At 40.3% G+C, this 14,517-nt stretch overlaps 2 protein-coding genes across 2 annotated transcripts; one reads left to right on the top strand and one right to left on the bottom strand.

Annotated features, from left to right (window-relative positions):
- Nucleotides 1-42: 42 nt before the first annotated feature.
- Nucleotides 43-8,334, bottom strand: flot1b (flotillin 1b). Its single transcript, XM_017415428.3, has 13 exons — nucleotides 8,224-8,334; nucleotides 6,600-6,650; nucleotides 6,164-6,239; nucleotides 5,965-6,055; nucleotides 5,557-5,700; nucleotides 5,370-5,489; nucleotides 4,766-4,861; nucleotides 3,858-4,010; nucleotides 3,506-3,687; nucleotides 3,383-3,428; nucleotides 3,076-3,213; nucleotides 1,509-1,673; nucleotides 43-1,425 (listed from the first exon to the last, which is right to left on the bottom strand). The coding sequence occupies exons 2-13, from the start codon at nucleotides 6,640-6,642 to the stop codon at nucleotides 1,396-1,398; spliced, it is 1,284 nt and encodes a 427-aa protein (XP_017270917.1). The 5' UTR covers nucleotides 6,643-6,650; nucleotides 8,224-8,334; the 3' UTR covers nucleotides 43-1,395.
- A 1,848-nt stretch (nucleotides 8,335-10,182) lies between these two features.
- tubb5 (tubulin, beta 5) lies at nucleotides 10,183-14,517 on the top strand. The gene is made up of 5 exons (XM_017415456.3): nucleotides 10,183-10,339; nucleotides 12,647-12,755; nucleotides 12,968-13,078; nucleotides 13,167-13,411; nucleotides 13,536-14,517. Exons 1-5 carry the CDS (start codon nucleotides 10,283-10,285, stop codon nucleotides 14,346-14,348), a joined length of 1,335 nt encoding a protein of 444 aa, XP_017270945.1. The 5' UTR covers nucleotides 10,183-10,282; the 3' UTR covers nucleotides 14,349-14,517.

Raw genomic sequence — 14,517 nt, 5'->3', positions numbered from 1 at the left:
TGTGTGAAATGGAAAAAAAAAAAGCAATAAGCAACAGGTTGGTTTTAGTGAATAAAACAATTTATTGTAACTTTACAACATAATTGATGCAAGAAGTATCACACTATAAACTAGCAGTCATGCAACAAACGTTTTCAAAGATTTGTCACAAGGACACACCAAAAGGGTCGAGACAAGCTTGGCTTTTATCGACAGCCATCGACAGCGATGGCCAATGGCTTGTGATCAGTTAGATAAGGAAATTATTCCCTGACAGAAGTTTTAATAGGTTAAAGGGCAAAGGTCAGGTGGATTGAGGAGTTTGACCAGGCACTTGGCGGTTAACAAAATGCATAAGGCTCGGAAAGCTTTGGACAGTTAGTCTATATTTTCCTAATGAGAAGCACTTGGTTTTAATCATATTCAAAAACTACACGTGCAGATATACAAGAGCTAATATCATTTACAAACATATTCCATCACTTTAAGATGACGTCTCACTACAACTGATAAAAGACAATAAAAATCATACCAACTTCTTAGAGTCAAATGGTTTAAAGCAGCAGAATGGTTACAGAGTTTATTTGGTGATGGTCCTCCTTTAATGGCAGTAAGAAAAAAAAGAAAATGACAGAGCAGCAAAGACATGACTGTTTCCACCACAAGACACTTTCACTGCTTCCAGCAGGAAAACCTCAACACCTGCTCTCATCACCCACGTCTTCCCCTCATTCTGAGACAACTTCTCAGCTCAGATTGTAACAATAAATGAAATCACTTTAGACTTCACCTTTGACTTCCTATAACAACTGGGCAAATTAAACACTGTTTACTTGTTCCAGTAAATAAAGGTTGATTAATGTTACGTCTATATTTCAGTCACTAAAATTAACAGTAGAACTTTAACAAGGGTAAAGAAGATATATGTGGTAGTGATATTTTCTGATTTTGCTTGAGCTCTTTGCATTTTTTAAGCATTTAAAAAGGCACAGCAAAATGACTTGACTACTTTTTAATTAAATTAAAGTGATATTTGTTTATTCACATCCCCCTGCAGGGATAATCATAATGGTCTCAACAATGTAAACGGCTGCATAGTAAAAAAAACAAGTATAAAACAGCAGATCTTCATTCGGTCCGACCTGGTGCATAAAGAGAGCTGTGGTTTGGTTGCAACAGAAAATGTTTGCTGATCAGTAAATGTTTCTGCAGTGAAGACACAAACCAGCACCGATCAGGAAAACAGAAACCACATGAAGGAGGAAGGGAAATTATTTTTCTACATATATAAAAGAAAAACATGCATGCGCACACAGTGAGACGAGACTATAATGGTGCAGGTTCAACACAGGATTAAATGTGGAGTACGACTAAAAGTCACCGATTCTTCTGATTACCGGGACGCCGCTGCTCTTCTTAATGCATGCGGGTGGTCTTTCCAGCAGCCTGTGAGAAACGCAGATTAATCACCACCCCCCACGTTGTTCAGTCAGGAGCAATGTGTTTTTCACCATCGTGCTTGAGCGTACCTGCGAGATGTCGACTCCGGTGAGCTTCTCCACAGCAGTCGGCAGTCGGGTCATGATGTCGAGCACCTCTCCGGCAAGTTTAGCGGCTCCCACCTCTGAGCCGCCGCTGGACACCATGGTGATCTTTTGGGCCTCTGACATCGGCTTACTGATCTCCTCTGCCATCTGCACAGGAAAAAGAAATGGAGTTAATCTACAGAACAGGAGATTTTATAGGCTTGTGGCAGTGGTGTCCAGTCCTGGTGCTGGAGGGCCACGATCCTGAGTGTTTTAGGTGTTTCTCTGCTTTGTCATGCCTGATCTGAATGAATGAATGAATAACAGGCTTCTGCAGAACTTGAAGATCTCAGATTCAGATTCTCTTTATTGTCATTCAACATAACATCAAGGATCCACTGTGGAACGAAATTACGATGCATATTAGCACACGACATAAACAGCTTGATAAACTATGAAGTAATGAAAAAAATCAAAACACTAAAATTAAACAAGTAAAATATGTCAAGCATATAAAAACACAAGATCGAGGTAGAGGTGGTTTAAATAATAAAAAAAATGGGTGCATACATTCGCATTTGTGCAATGATCTGCAGGGAAATCTCTAAAATATTCAGGATAAGGTAAAAAATTTAATTAAAAAAAGGACAGAAAAGGGACATGTTTTTTTAAAAACTGTTTCAAAACAAAACCTTTAAGGTTGCTTAGTAACAAAAATTTAAATTAAAGCATCTACAGCCCACCTACGAAGCATTCTTTGATGTCAACATGAGTCAAATCACCCAGCCTTGTCCCAGTACGTATAATAACTGTCGTCTATATATTACTGGTTGGTTGTTGCCGTGGAGCTTGAAGACACCCTCATCTATCTTGTTTAATGATTAAACAAAAGCAGACATCACTGTGATGATAATGTCTGCGCTCCTATGTGTGAAGCTCAGGTGGATGCCTCTACAGCAACCTGAAGCTCTGACTTCCTGACAGACAGACCAACTGAAGGGCTGTTTGTGTCTTTGAACAGATAACCCACAATAAACTCCGTCACAACTTCCACTCACCCTGCACACCACAAACCACCGCAACTTTCTGGGTTACCTTAAAGCTAAAGCTTGCAGTGACATGTTGCACATAAGCCTTTGACAAAGAAAACGATTTTCTTTGCAGCCACTGGTTGACACGTCAACCGAGTCTAAAACGAGCTAAAAGAGAAGAAAAGGCTAGATTTGTGTTGGGAAGCTGAGACAGTATAAAGAATGCTGAACAAGCTGTGCAGTATTTTGGGAAAACAACACACCCTGGGTACGGTGATCACCTAATACAATGACTGTCTCTGCCAGGAAAAAAGTCACTCCTTAAAAAAAAAAAAAAGGATGACCTACCTTTTTAACATTATAGTTTGCCTAGCTACAAACTGACAATTTCATTGCACTCGATTTAAACTATCCAAGCATTTTTTAATCCAGTTAATTTCAATGATAAAATAAAGGCTTACATGACGATGATTAATCAAATAAAAAGATCTTATATATATATATATATATATATATATATATATAAGAGTTACACTGACCAGTGGAATTTTCTCCAGCAGCATATCCACCATGGCTCCTTCTTTGTACTGCTTAAAGGCATCGGCCTTTTTGGCCATCTGCTCAGCCTCAGCGCGACCTTTAGCCTCCACAGCAAAAGCTTCTGCGTCGCCTTTCATCTGCATGGAGTAAAATAAAAAAAACAGGCCAGGTAAGTTTGTAGTAAATGTTTAGATGACAAACTGAAAATTAGTAAATGCAGGAAGTACAAAGGAGAACTGAGATATTCCTTTGTCTCAAAGAGCAATAAAATATGAACCAGAAGAAGAGAAACAGATAGGTTCTCACTTTGATGGACTCTGCCTCAGCTTCAGCCTCCATGATGAGCTGAAGGCTACAGGAGAGATGAAAAGTTGACGAGAAGAACAAACGATTTGTCCATCTACAACTGAATTCAGCTCCAGTACTCACCGCTGTGCCTCAGCCAGCTTCTCTAGTCTGTATTTCTCTGCCTCAGCAGGCTTCTTAACTTTAGCTTCAAGCTCCTTCTCCCTGCGGATGATCTCCTGCTCCTGCAGCGTGATCTGCTGTGTACGCTCCACCACCTGAACCTGCATCTTCTCCTCCTCAATGCGCTGCTTGGTCTTGGCCACCTTGTATAGAAAATTTAAACACGACTTACAAATCAAGCAATAAAAGGTTAACAGAATCCCACAGCTCCGGGCTAAAACAAGTTTGCATTTATATAAAAGACACTAAACACTGTTTGTAACCAGCTTGTAACTCGGCCACTGAAGATCCCATCCTGAGCAGAGGAGCGTACCTGAAGCTGGTAGGCCATTTCTGATTCAGCCTTCTTGGTGTTGACCTCGACATCATAGGCTGCTTTCTTCAGCTCGTAATCTCTCTGGGCTTTGGCCATCTCGATCTCATTCTTGTACTGAGCAGACACCTTCTCCTGCATCGCGTGCGCCTCCTGTAAAATGTCAAAAACAGGAGAGACGTGAAACACTAGAAAATTTCTGAACGCAGCTCCTACCTAAACTTCAAACATCAACTTCGTAACAAGCTAAGGAAAAACAAGCCTACATTTTGATGTATGAACTGTAGAAGAAGTGTAAAGACAAAGAAGATCAAAAGAAATGCTGCCAGTGGCTCAATATGATCACCATGGTAATCACACACCTGTGTCTGTCACTCCCTGACAGTAAACTTAAGAGAAGCGGACAGATATAGACTGAAACTTAGGCCTCAAACAGTCACTGTCCAAACAAGTCAGAACTTAAAAACTTCTTGACATCCTTGAATCGTCAGCGGAGGGAGTCTGACAGTTAGTTTTTTTTATCTTTCGACAATGTTTCATGAAGGAGATATGACGAGTTAAAATTATTAATTTCCAGTTCTGAAAACATTTTGAGCTAAATAACTAAATCAATGGAAGCTCGGATGCGCACTCTCTGAGAGAAACTATAGAACTATAACAGAGAGACACACTGAGAGAAAGTAGACAAAAATGCCTACATTTTTATGTATAATTTGTATATACACACCACAAAGAGTTGTGGAAGTAAGACTATTCCTGACTGAACCATGTTTTAGTGTATAACTTGAGTGTTTCATTTCAAAGCTGTGTGACAAGATACAGGACCAATATGTGTGCTTCAATGTTTAAATAGGCAATTATATTTGTGTATTCTCTTTTGTAAAAATGTTCATTTTTACATTCTTTACCTTCATAACAGAATCACGTTTATATTGAGCTTCTCCAATCCTGGCATCCTTCTGCACCTGAGCTGTACGGGCTTTACCCAGCGAGTGAAGGTAATCCTGCGAGACGGACAGACAGAGAAGGAAACGGAGACAATCAAACCCGGTGCCGCCATGAAGCAATGCAGAAAGAAAGAAATCAAACGCAAAAGCAGCTCTGTAAATCTCTTCAGTTTTCATTAAAAAAAATTAACAGCTGATTTGACACTGCAGAGTCATGTCTGGTAGAAGCTGGAAGAGGAAACCCAGTTTGAGCAGCTGAAAGGGAAGACAGAACATGAGACAAACCAGAAGAAGGGATGGTTTGGTTACCATAGAAGCACTTAGGCCTAATTTGTCTCTGTTGCTAAAAGAGGGTGGGGGTTGGCTGAATCACAGATAGTCAATATCAATCACTGAAGCCTCTTACTGTAATAGCAGAAACCATCTGAGACTAAAAGCTTTCATGGGATAAAAACGACTCAGACTCATACATCAGATTTCCGAAGCTTTCGGATTGTTTGTTGGCATTTGCTCAACATTATTCTTCCTATTAGCAAAACAAGAATTCAAAGAGAAAAAACAACACCTGATCATCGTGAACATCCTTGAGGGTGTAGCTCACAACACCGATCCCCATGTTGACCAGGTCCGAGGAGGCCACCTTAAAGACTTGTTCGGAGAACTTCTTACGGTCCTGGTAGATCTCCTGCACACAGAGTCACAACATTATTAACACACACTGCAAAAACATTTCTGACTGTTAGAGCACCAACCTCCACAGTCAAGTGAGCAATGATGGCTCTCTGATGTCCCTCCAGTGTCTCCAGTGCAATCTGAGCAATCTCAGCCTCAGATTTTCCCATGAACATCTGACAGGCATTAGCTAACATCTCCTTGTTCTGACCCTGAATCTTCACCTAAAAAAACCAAACAATCAAACAAACAAGAAGTGAAACAAGAAATCAGTGGGGTTCTGTTTCTCGTTTTACTTTGCACATGACAAAAAACCGACAACTTCCATTAGGCAATAACAAACAACTCGTGAAAAGGATTTAATGTTCTTCACGCTGTTCATTCAAGACACAAGAAATGTCTTTAGGGCTGTTGATTTCAAAAAGATGCTGACCAAAATGTGCACAGCTGAAGGCATTTTACTCAGACAGCTCAGACAGAAAGTTTACCTGTGCAATGCCAGTGACAGAGATTGGTACGCCATGACGGGTGTAAACCTTGTCACTCTTCACATTTAGAGTCATAGTGTTGAGGGTAATTCTGTAAAGAAAAGAAAAGGCTGTTTTGGATAAGACTGACAAAGATGCTGAAACACTAAACGGGCTGTTATGTACAAAGTAAGAAAAAAGGAAATAGAAATGAGATCACCTTTGGAGCTGCTGTATACATGGCAAGACAAACACTCTTCCTCCAGCAATCATTAGAGGTGGAGAGCGGCCACATCCTGGAGGAGAAAGGGGCAAACAGTGGTTGAGAAGAAAATTAAACACCACAGCCCCATATTGCAAAAATGTAAAAGTCACCAAAGCATTTATCAACAGATATTACAAGAAGATGGAAAATCCCTGAGCTTCTCCAAACCAAGTCACCCTGCTTAACTAATCGTTCTATCTGAGGACATGATTGTGTCAATGATGTGACACAATGTTACCGATTCATTATACACAAAACTTCACCAGTAAAATGACCATGGTACAGTTATAACATGGTCTTATTACAGCTTCACAAAGGCTGACATGTTGTATTATGAATAAGAATATTTTGCTGTGAAAAAAAAAAAATAAATAAATCTGAAATCTATTACCAGACACCACCATGGCTTCATTGGGTCCACATGTGTAAAACATCTTGATTCCTGATGGAATAAGAAATTAAATGCCACATTAAGACAGGACAACTGCAATAGTTTGCAAAAACTGTAGCAAAATAAATGTAGTTGACACCAAAGAAAATACACTTTGAAAGGTGTTTCAAGTAAAATAAGGGTTTCAGTTCTTATATAAAGTACTAATACAGCAACATTATAACACTTAATTACTTGTAGAGGTTCTACTCCATTTCAAAGTGTCAAAGACAAAATGTAGCTTAAGTTTTAACATTCTGACCATCAACATGTATTATAATACTAGACCAAATGTTTCAGACATTTCTAATTGTTGAGAATTGAAGCCAGAAAGACCCCGGATTACAAAATCTGCCTAGTTACATTTTTGGAACCAGTGCACTGGTCATGTGGGCGTTTAAGCCCTGCCTTCTCCCCAGCACAAAACCATGGTGTTACATGAGCTTCTTTAGAGCATGAAAAAACTAATTACAGCTAAACCTGTTAGAAAAATTAGTGTTTGAACAAGGTAAGAGCTACAAAAATTAACAAGAGTCAACACCTGTATAGTATTATATGAGGAGTATTCTTGTTTTTTTAATAATTATAAACAGTTTATGACTATAACACATGGTCTATGATTCTGATAGATATCTTACATGTGATCATTAGATAAACTATGAATCATCAAGAAGAGGGTATTACTGTTACAGCTGCTCTAAATGAAGCAGATTTCAGCTTCTTCACATACAGTTTTACATATGGAAACAGCAGTTAAATCTGACAAGACATAAGTCAAACAATAAAAAAAGGTTTCTACCATCGATTTAATGAAAAAAATGTTTAATTTTCAATGAGTCAATGGTTTTTGTGCATTTATCTAAATGACATCACGTGGTTGAAAGGCATTTAAAAATTAAATCAGATATATTTTAGTAAGCCAAACAGATCACTCCTGTGGCTTCTAATTCACTAGTTTGTTTCTTTATATTGTATTTCAAACAGCTTGTAATGTTTTTGTAGTTTAACACATTCATCTTGAAAAATTATTCACTAAACCTTGTATGTTAAGGAACACAACGTACTTAAAAGTACTTGTCTCACAAACCGTGTTAAAGTACAGTGAAAACCTACATTATTTCTTTATTTTTCACCTGACCGCCTCTATATAATCCTAAAGGTGTTTTTAAGCTGCTTAAAGCCGTTTAAGGTTTTGACAGGAGCTTATAAACTACAAGAACCACATCTCCACGCCAGTTATTCGACTTAACGTTTATGTTTTCAGCGACGACCTCGCGGCTCCTCCCTCTTCACAACCATACAGACCCCTCGTCTTACTGACATAAATCTGTGCCGTGTTTTAAAGAGAACAACACACAAATCGCGGCCGGCACACCTTAAATGTTTACATATGAAATGAAAATGCGAAGGATTGAAGCTAAAAGCAAACGAAATCCGCGATTTAATAAAAGCGTTATCGAGCACTTCAGTCAGACCGTTGAAAAAAAAATGGCAGTGAAGAATTTAAACAGCTAAAATATAACGATGTAAAACATCAAACCACGCGTTTAATATGTCTTCGTTTGCTCAAGAGAAATAAACAAACCTGTTTAGAACGAAATGAAGTCAGTTTCCAGGTTGTAAGTCGTCGCCTGTCAGTCGGAAACAGGAAAATGTCCGTCGAGGGGAAATGCTCGCTGACCACGCCCATTCTCACAACTGTTTATTTGTGTTTTCTATTTGTCGCCATCTAGCGGCGGGTATAAAAACTGCAACTCCACATTTATCACATGATTCAACGCTTGTCTGCCCTTCAGTCTTCAACTATAAGCATATGTAAATCAGTTTTAATATAGAACAACTAGTCCAATACTGATTAGGTCAACAAATTCCCATCAAAACTGTTTTAACTCGTTTCACATGGTCTCCTAGAGCAGATGTGTCAAACTGTTACACAAGGGGGTCAATATTAAAAACCTGGTCCTAGCCAAGGGCCATTCTCAAACAATATTTGTTGAAACCATACAAAAATTAACATTAGTTTTAGATGTAATATGTCAAATTATGCATATAGAAACATGAAATACATTTTCCCAGTGACATTAATTTACAACAAATGAACAAAGAAAAATAGGTCAAACTTAAAGAAACAGTAGCATTCATTTATTATGCCTTACTTTCTGTCATCAGCTTTTAAATAAATTATTTTCCATTAAAACAGCTAAAAATCCATCAATAAACATCTGAGCATACAGCTACTAACATGTAACTTTGAAACAAGAAGAAAATACAGAAAAAAGACTATACAAGACGCACAAAAGCTAAAGTCAGATATCCAAGGTCTTTTCTTGGCTGCAAGTTTAACAACAAGAGTTTCATTGGTCCCATTGGATGTTCTCTGTTGCCCTTTCCATGACAAAATAAAGGTCACTCAGAAATTAAAACATAATTTACTTGAGTTCTAAGCCATCATGAAAATACTTCAATGAATAGGTTCAGGTTTTTAAGCAAAATGAAAAGCATCAGAGACTGGATCTGTCACAGACTGGAAGGCCAGATGTAATGAAATGTCAATGTTATCTCAGTGGCCAAAAAAATGTTACGAAGGGCCAGATCTGGCCTGCAAGCCTTAAGTTTGACACATGTGTCCTAGAGCATCAAATACCATGTTGTTGTCTGGTCCTAGTACTGAAATGTTATTATATTTTTAGGCTGGATTGGCTCCTTTTCCCCACTAGCTGATGAGAATTGAAAGCAAAGAGCTTGCTAATCACTTCTGAGTCATTGTTTCTGTTTTTGCGTTGTTTTGTCTCATTAACATCCATTTATAGACAAGCAGATTATTGTTAAGGCTGTCAGGTGACTTTTTGTGGCTGTATTTCCCTGGCAAAGGTTACTGGGCAAATGAGAAGTAGAAGAATGAGTCTTTCTGAAGATTTGCCTGTGTCTGTGTTCATTTATCTGCAGTATTAGCAAAATATCTCGTCAATTTTAACGTATTTAAATGAAACATTTAGAGTCGACTTGTTTCAAGTTGGCCCCCACAGCTTGCCAAACACAACAATGATTATAATTTTGTCGATTTCACAGATAGTGAGCTAAAATTTGGTGTGGTTGTAGCTGAGACTCATACTCAACGCATTCTCTGAGAGTTAACATAATATCAAATGAGCTCGTGCATTACGTCATTTACAAGGTTTGACCGAAACGTCTGTAACTCTTCTCAGCATAGGATCAAAACACAAATCACCTTCTTCACAGACACGGATGAGCCTCATTTTCAGCCCAACTTTTCTCTAAATTTCCTGCCATCTGTTTCCTCGTTACAAAGATCATCAGTCATGGATGACTTTAAACAGCTGTAATGCATGTTTGTGGACACCAGCTGGTAAAATTCTGCTCCGTCTCTCTTTCTGATTTCCACTCCCTGATCTGCAGCAGTGTCGCTCCCTCCCCCCACGCCCTCTCATCCAATCCCCGTGCGCAGCAGCCTGTCCTGGGTGTGGCCACGCACCAATCCGGGCCCCTCTGCCCCTCTCTGGAAGCGCTCCAGCCTTATAAATCCATTGTCCAGCTCGCTCTCTCTCCAGGCACCGTTCGGCTCGTCGCGCTCATCCACCAACCTCTTTTTCTCACTCTTTCTTGCAAAAACTTTCGCATCCATAATGAGGGAGATTGTGCACATCCAGGCCGGCCAGTGTGGTAACCAGATTGGTGCCAAGGTAAGAGTATAAAAATACTTTTTTTATTATTTAATTTTTTTGTGGAAGAAACTTATTTCTTTGACATGATTAATCGTCTTCAAATTGTTCGCAGTGATTATTCATGTAACTGATTTTCTCTGAAGACAAAGACATTTGCTTTGACTAGATATATCATAAATATTCCTTTAAAATAAAACATAGTGGGCTCATTATAAGAGGGGTTTGCTTCTCAAAGTGAATCTTGTGCACTGCAGTAACTGGTGGGTGGGTGGGTGAGCAGGGAAATAACGGGACTGGCTTTGTTCACCCACCACCGGGCGTGTCTGCATCCCAACTCTTGGGATTCAACTCATCTCAAGGCATCAGAGAGGGGAAAAAAAGCAGAGAAATTGGGGGAGAAAGGTCTATTCTTCCCTTGTCAGAGCCCCTCAGTCAGAGCCTGCACTCAGCTTTCTTTGTCTCCCACAGGCAGATATGACTGGTGTTTCAGACAATGATGGGGAATTTGGATTGGAGGCCTAGTTACTCTTTTCCCCCTCTCAGATGTCTGATAGATCAATAGCTCATATTGACTGGGTTTTAATTCTGCAGGCTGTAAAGAGACTGCAGCTTGAGCTACTGAGAAAGGGGGCTGTGGAAGGGTGTGGCATGACTTATTAGTAAAGATTTTAACTAATACTAAGTGTTAATCAACTCATGTCAAATTGGATACATTATTTTTAAATATTTGCCACAAATCTATAAGAAATTCTGTAAAAGGGGCTACAATAAACCAATTCATCATCTACCCAGGCTTTCCCTAACAGCTGCCGTCTGCAACAATAGATCCTCCGGGTCCATTATTACTACTGCTGCCTTATTGTCTCTTCGTTTTACAGCGGATAATTTGCAAATCCATCATATGTTTAAGCAGGACTTCTCAAATGCAAGCCCTGGTATTAAGACCACACTAACAATAGCCCAGATTTTAGGGGCTCATTAGGGTCATGAGCTGCTTCTGGTAGAGATGTCCTGGAAAGCAGAAGCTTTCTTTGTAATGAGCGTCTTTCCTCCGCTAACCAAATTAAGAGAAGGGTGGGGGAGGAATGGAGGAAACAGCTGATGCACAGAGGATGCAATGATCGGTTTCCAGTTGCCTTAATGTACAATTGCTGGTAATGTTTTGTGCCAAATTCTCCAATGTCTAGTCATTGTATTTCATTTTACAGAAGCACAATATAGGTGTATCAGTCTATAAATAGGCTTGTGCAGTTAATATTTATGCATATCTTTAACTATCTGCCTTTTGTTTTTGGCTAAAACTGTATTAAAATAACTACTGGTGGTCTGTGAGAGAGGATCCCTATTTGTTTCCATTCCCTTCGGGACTCATTGACTCAGATGTTCAGTGGATATGATTGACAGAGATGCTGAATGGCTGCATTGTGGTGAATTGGGTCAGGGTGTGGCATTGCTTTTCCTGCTCATTGTCCTCATTCTTTCACAGTGATTTTTTATCATTACTGATACCCATCTATAGTGTCAACCGTCCATCAGTTTCTCAGTGGTGCTTCTTTTGTTCTGCAGATCTGAATTATCCCTCATCATTGTGGTTGTTCATTTTTATTTATTTATTTATTTGTTTAATTTTTTTTTTTGTGTGTGTGTGNTTTTTTTTTTTTTTTTTTTTTTTTTTTGGGGGGGGGGGGGGGGGGGGGGGGGGGGGGGAATGGCATTTAAATGTCATAATATTTATTCCACTTATCTCCAGTCCTCTTAAGTACTTGTCTGCAGAGCAGCCAGTTTATTCAGATTGCTGCAAATCCTTGTTTTGCTTCCAAATGTTATAAATAAATGTTTGTCTGAAAAGCATCAGACACTTTTGGACATGCAAACGACTGCCTACAAGGCTTCCAGGATCTGAGTGTATGTGTTTTTTTTTAAACACGAACAAGACCTGAATACAGAATTGAGGACTCTCAGTGTCTTCAGTGTTTGTGTGACTGCCCTCTGAAGTTTATTTTCAGTGTAGCCTTCAGAGTGAACTGTAGCTCTGTTGTGCTCCCCTCTCCCTCTCTATCACACTTTATGCAGGAAAGCATTGCATTCTGCAAAGTCATCATTTGGCGGCTATGGAAATATTAACAGCTGTGCAGCAGGAAACTGCTTAGGATTCGACTTGCTGAAAAGGAGGAAAATTCCTGGCTTAGCTGTCTAAATACAAAAAAATGCAAACCCACTGCTGTTTTTCTCATTTAAAGATCCATAAACCCCAGGGCTAGGAGATGAATGTGTTATTTTCGTTGCGAGTTATTGTCATGTGATGGCTTCTTTTTCTGTCTGCAGTTCTGGGAGGTGATCAGCGATGAGCACGGCATCGATCCCACAGGAACTTACCACGGAGACAGTGACCTGCAGCTGGACAGGATCAGTGTCTACTACAATGAGGCCACGGGTAAAAAACAATCATCCTAAAAACTGATTCAAGTTTTGTAATTATATTCCAATTTATATAATAGACATGCGGTTGTTTGTATTGTCATTTGTTATGCATAGATTTTTTTTTTCACATATTATATATTTTTTTCTCTGATATTAAGCTGGTGTTTCCCTTCTTGTTTTTTTTTTTCCTTTCTCTTGCTGTCTCTCGTTCCCTTTCTTGTGGAGGGGGTAAATATGTGCCCAGGGCCATACTTGTGGATTTGGAGCCAGGAACCATGGACTCTGTGAGGTCTGGACCTTTTGGGCAGATCTTCAGACCTGACAATTTTGTGTTCGGTAGGTCAAATAAAGACTTATTTCTTGTTACTGTATAAATTATTGATTTAAGAACATGTAAAACTGTTTTTAAATTTATTTTTCACAGGTCAGAGTGGTGCTGGAAACAACTGGGCCAAGGGTCACTACACAGAGGGCGCTGAGCTGGTGGACTCAGTCCTGGATGTGGTCCGCAAAGAGTCTGAGAGCTGCGACTGCCTGCAGGGCTTCCAGCTCACCCACTCTCTTGGTGGTGGAACTGGATCTGGTATGGGAACCCTCCTGATCAGCAAGATCCGTGAGGAGTACCCTGACCGGATCATGAACACCTTCAGTGTGGTGCCTTCCCCCAAGGTAACTTATCCTCGTGGTAGCACACAAGTTTTTCTGTTTTTTATTTTAGTTTCTTTTGCTGTAAGCTCCTAGGCTTTAATCATATGATTGAATAAACGTGATGTGTTTGTGTGTGTGTTTACAGGTGTCAGACACAGTGGTTGAGCCATACAATGCCACTCTGTCAGTCCACCAGCTTGTAGAGAACACAGATGAAACTTATTGCATTGACAACGAAGCTCTGTATGACATTTGCTTCCGCACTCTGAAACTGACCACACCCACCTACGGTGACCTAAACCATCTGGTCTCTGCCACCATGAGCGGTGTCACCACCTGTCTGCGATTCCCTGGCCAGCTCAACGCCGATCTCCGCAAACTGGCTGTCAACATGGTGCCTTTTCCCCGTCTGCACTTCTTCATGCCTGGCTTCGCCCCCCTGACCAGCAGGGGCAGCCAGCAGTACCGTGCCCTGACCGTTCCCGAGCTCACACAGCAGGTGTTCGACGCCAAGAACATGATGGCTGCCTGTGACCCTCGTCACGGCCGCTATCTGACAGTCGCCGCTGTGTTCCGAGGCCGCATGTCCATGAAGGAGGTTGACGAACAGATGCTCAATGTGCAGAACAAGAACAGCAGTTACTTTGTCGAATGGATCCCCAACAACGTCAAGACCGCTGTCTGCGACATTCCACCTCGTGGCCTTAAGATGGCCGTCACTTTCATCGGCAACAGCACAGCCATTCAGGAGCTGTTTAAGCGCATCTCTGAGCAGTTCACAGCCATGTTCCGGCGCAAGGCCTTCTTGCATTGGTACACAGGTGAAGGTATGGATGAGATGGAGTTCACTGAGGCAGAAAGCAACATGAATGACCTGGTGTCTGAGTACCAGCAGTACCAGGACGCCACCGCTGAGGAGGAGGGTGAATTCGAAGAGGAGGCTGAAGAGGATGCTTAAAGAGAAAGCTGTGAAGATGAAGAAAGCAATGCCAAAATCAAACTTTGAAAGGAACAAACAACAAATAACCAAGAAAACAACATAGTGTCAAGAGCATTACTAGGATCAAACCTTAGCTTACAGTAGTTCTCCCCTGTCATTCAATACAAATAAACTTGTCAAATGCAAA

This window comes from Kryptolebias marmoratus, linkage group LG16, assembly GCF_001649575.2.
Source record: "Kryptolebias marmoratus isolate JLee-2015 linkage group LG16, ASM164957v2, whole genome shotgun sequence".
NCBI classification, from domain to species: Eukaryota; Metazoa; Chordata; class Actinopteri; order Cyprinodontiformes; family Rivulidae; genus Kryptolebias; species Kryptolebias marmoratus.
This window is presented reverse-complemented; position numbering and strand designations above follow the sequence as displayed.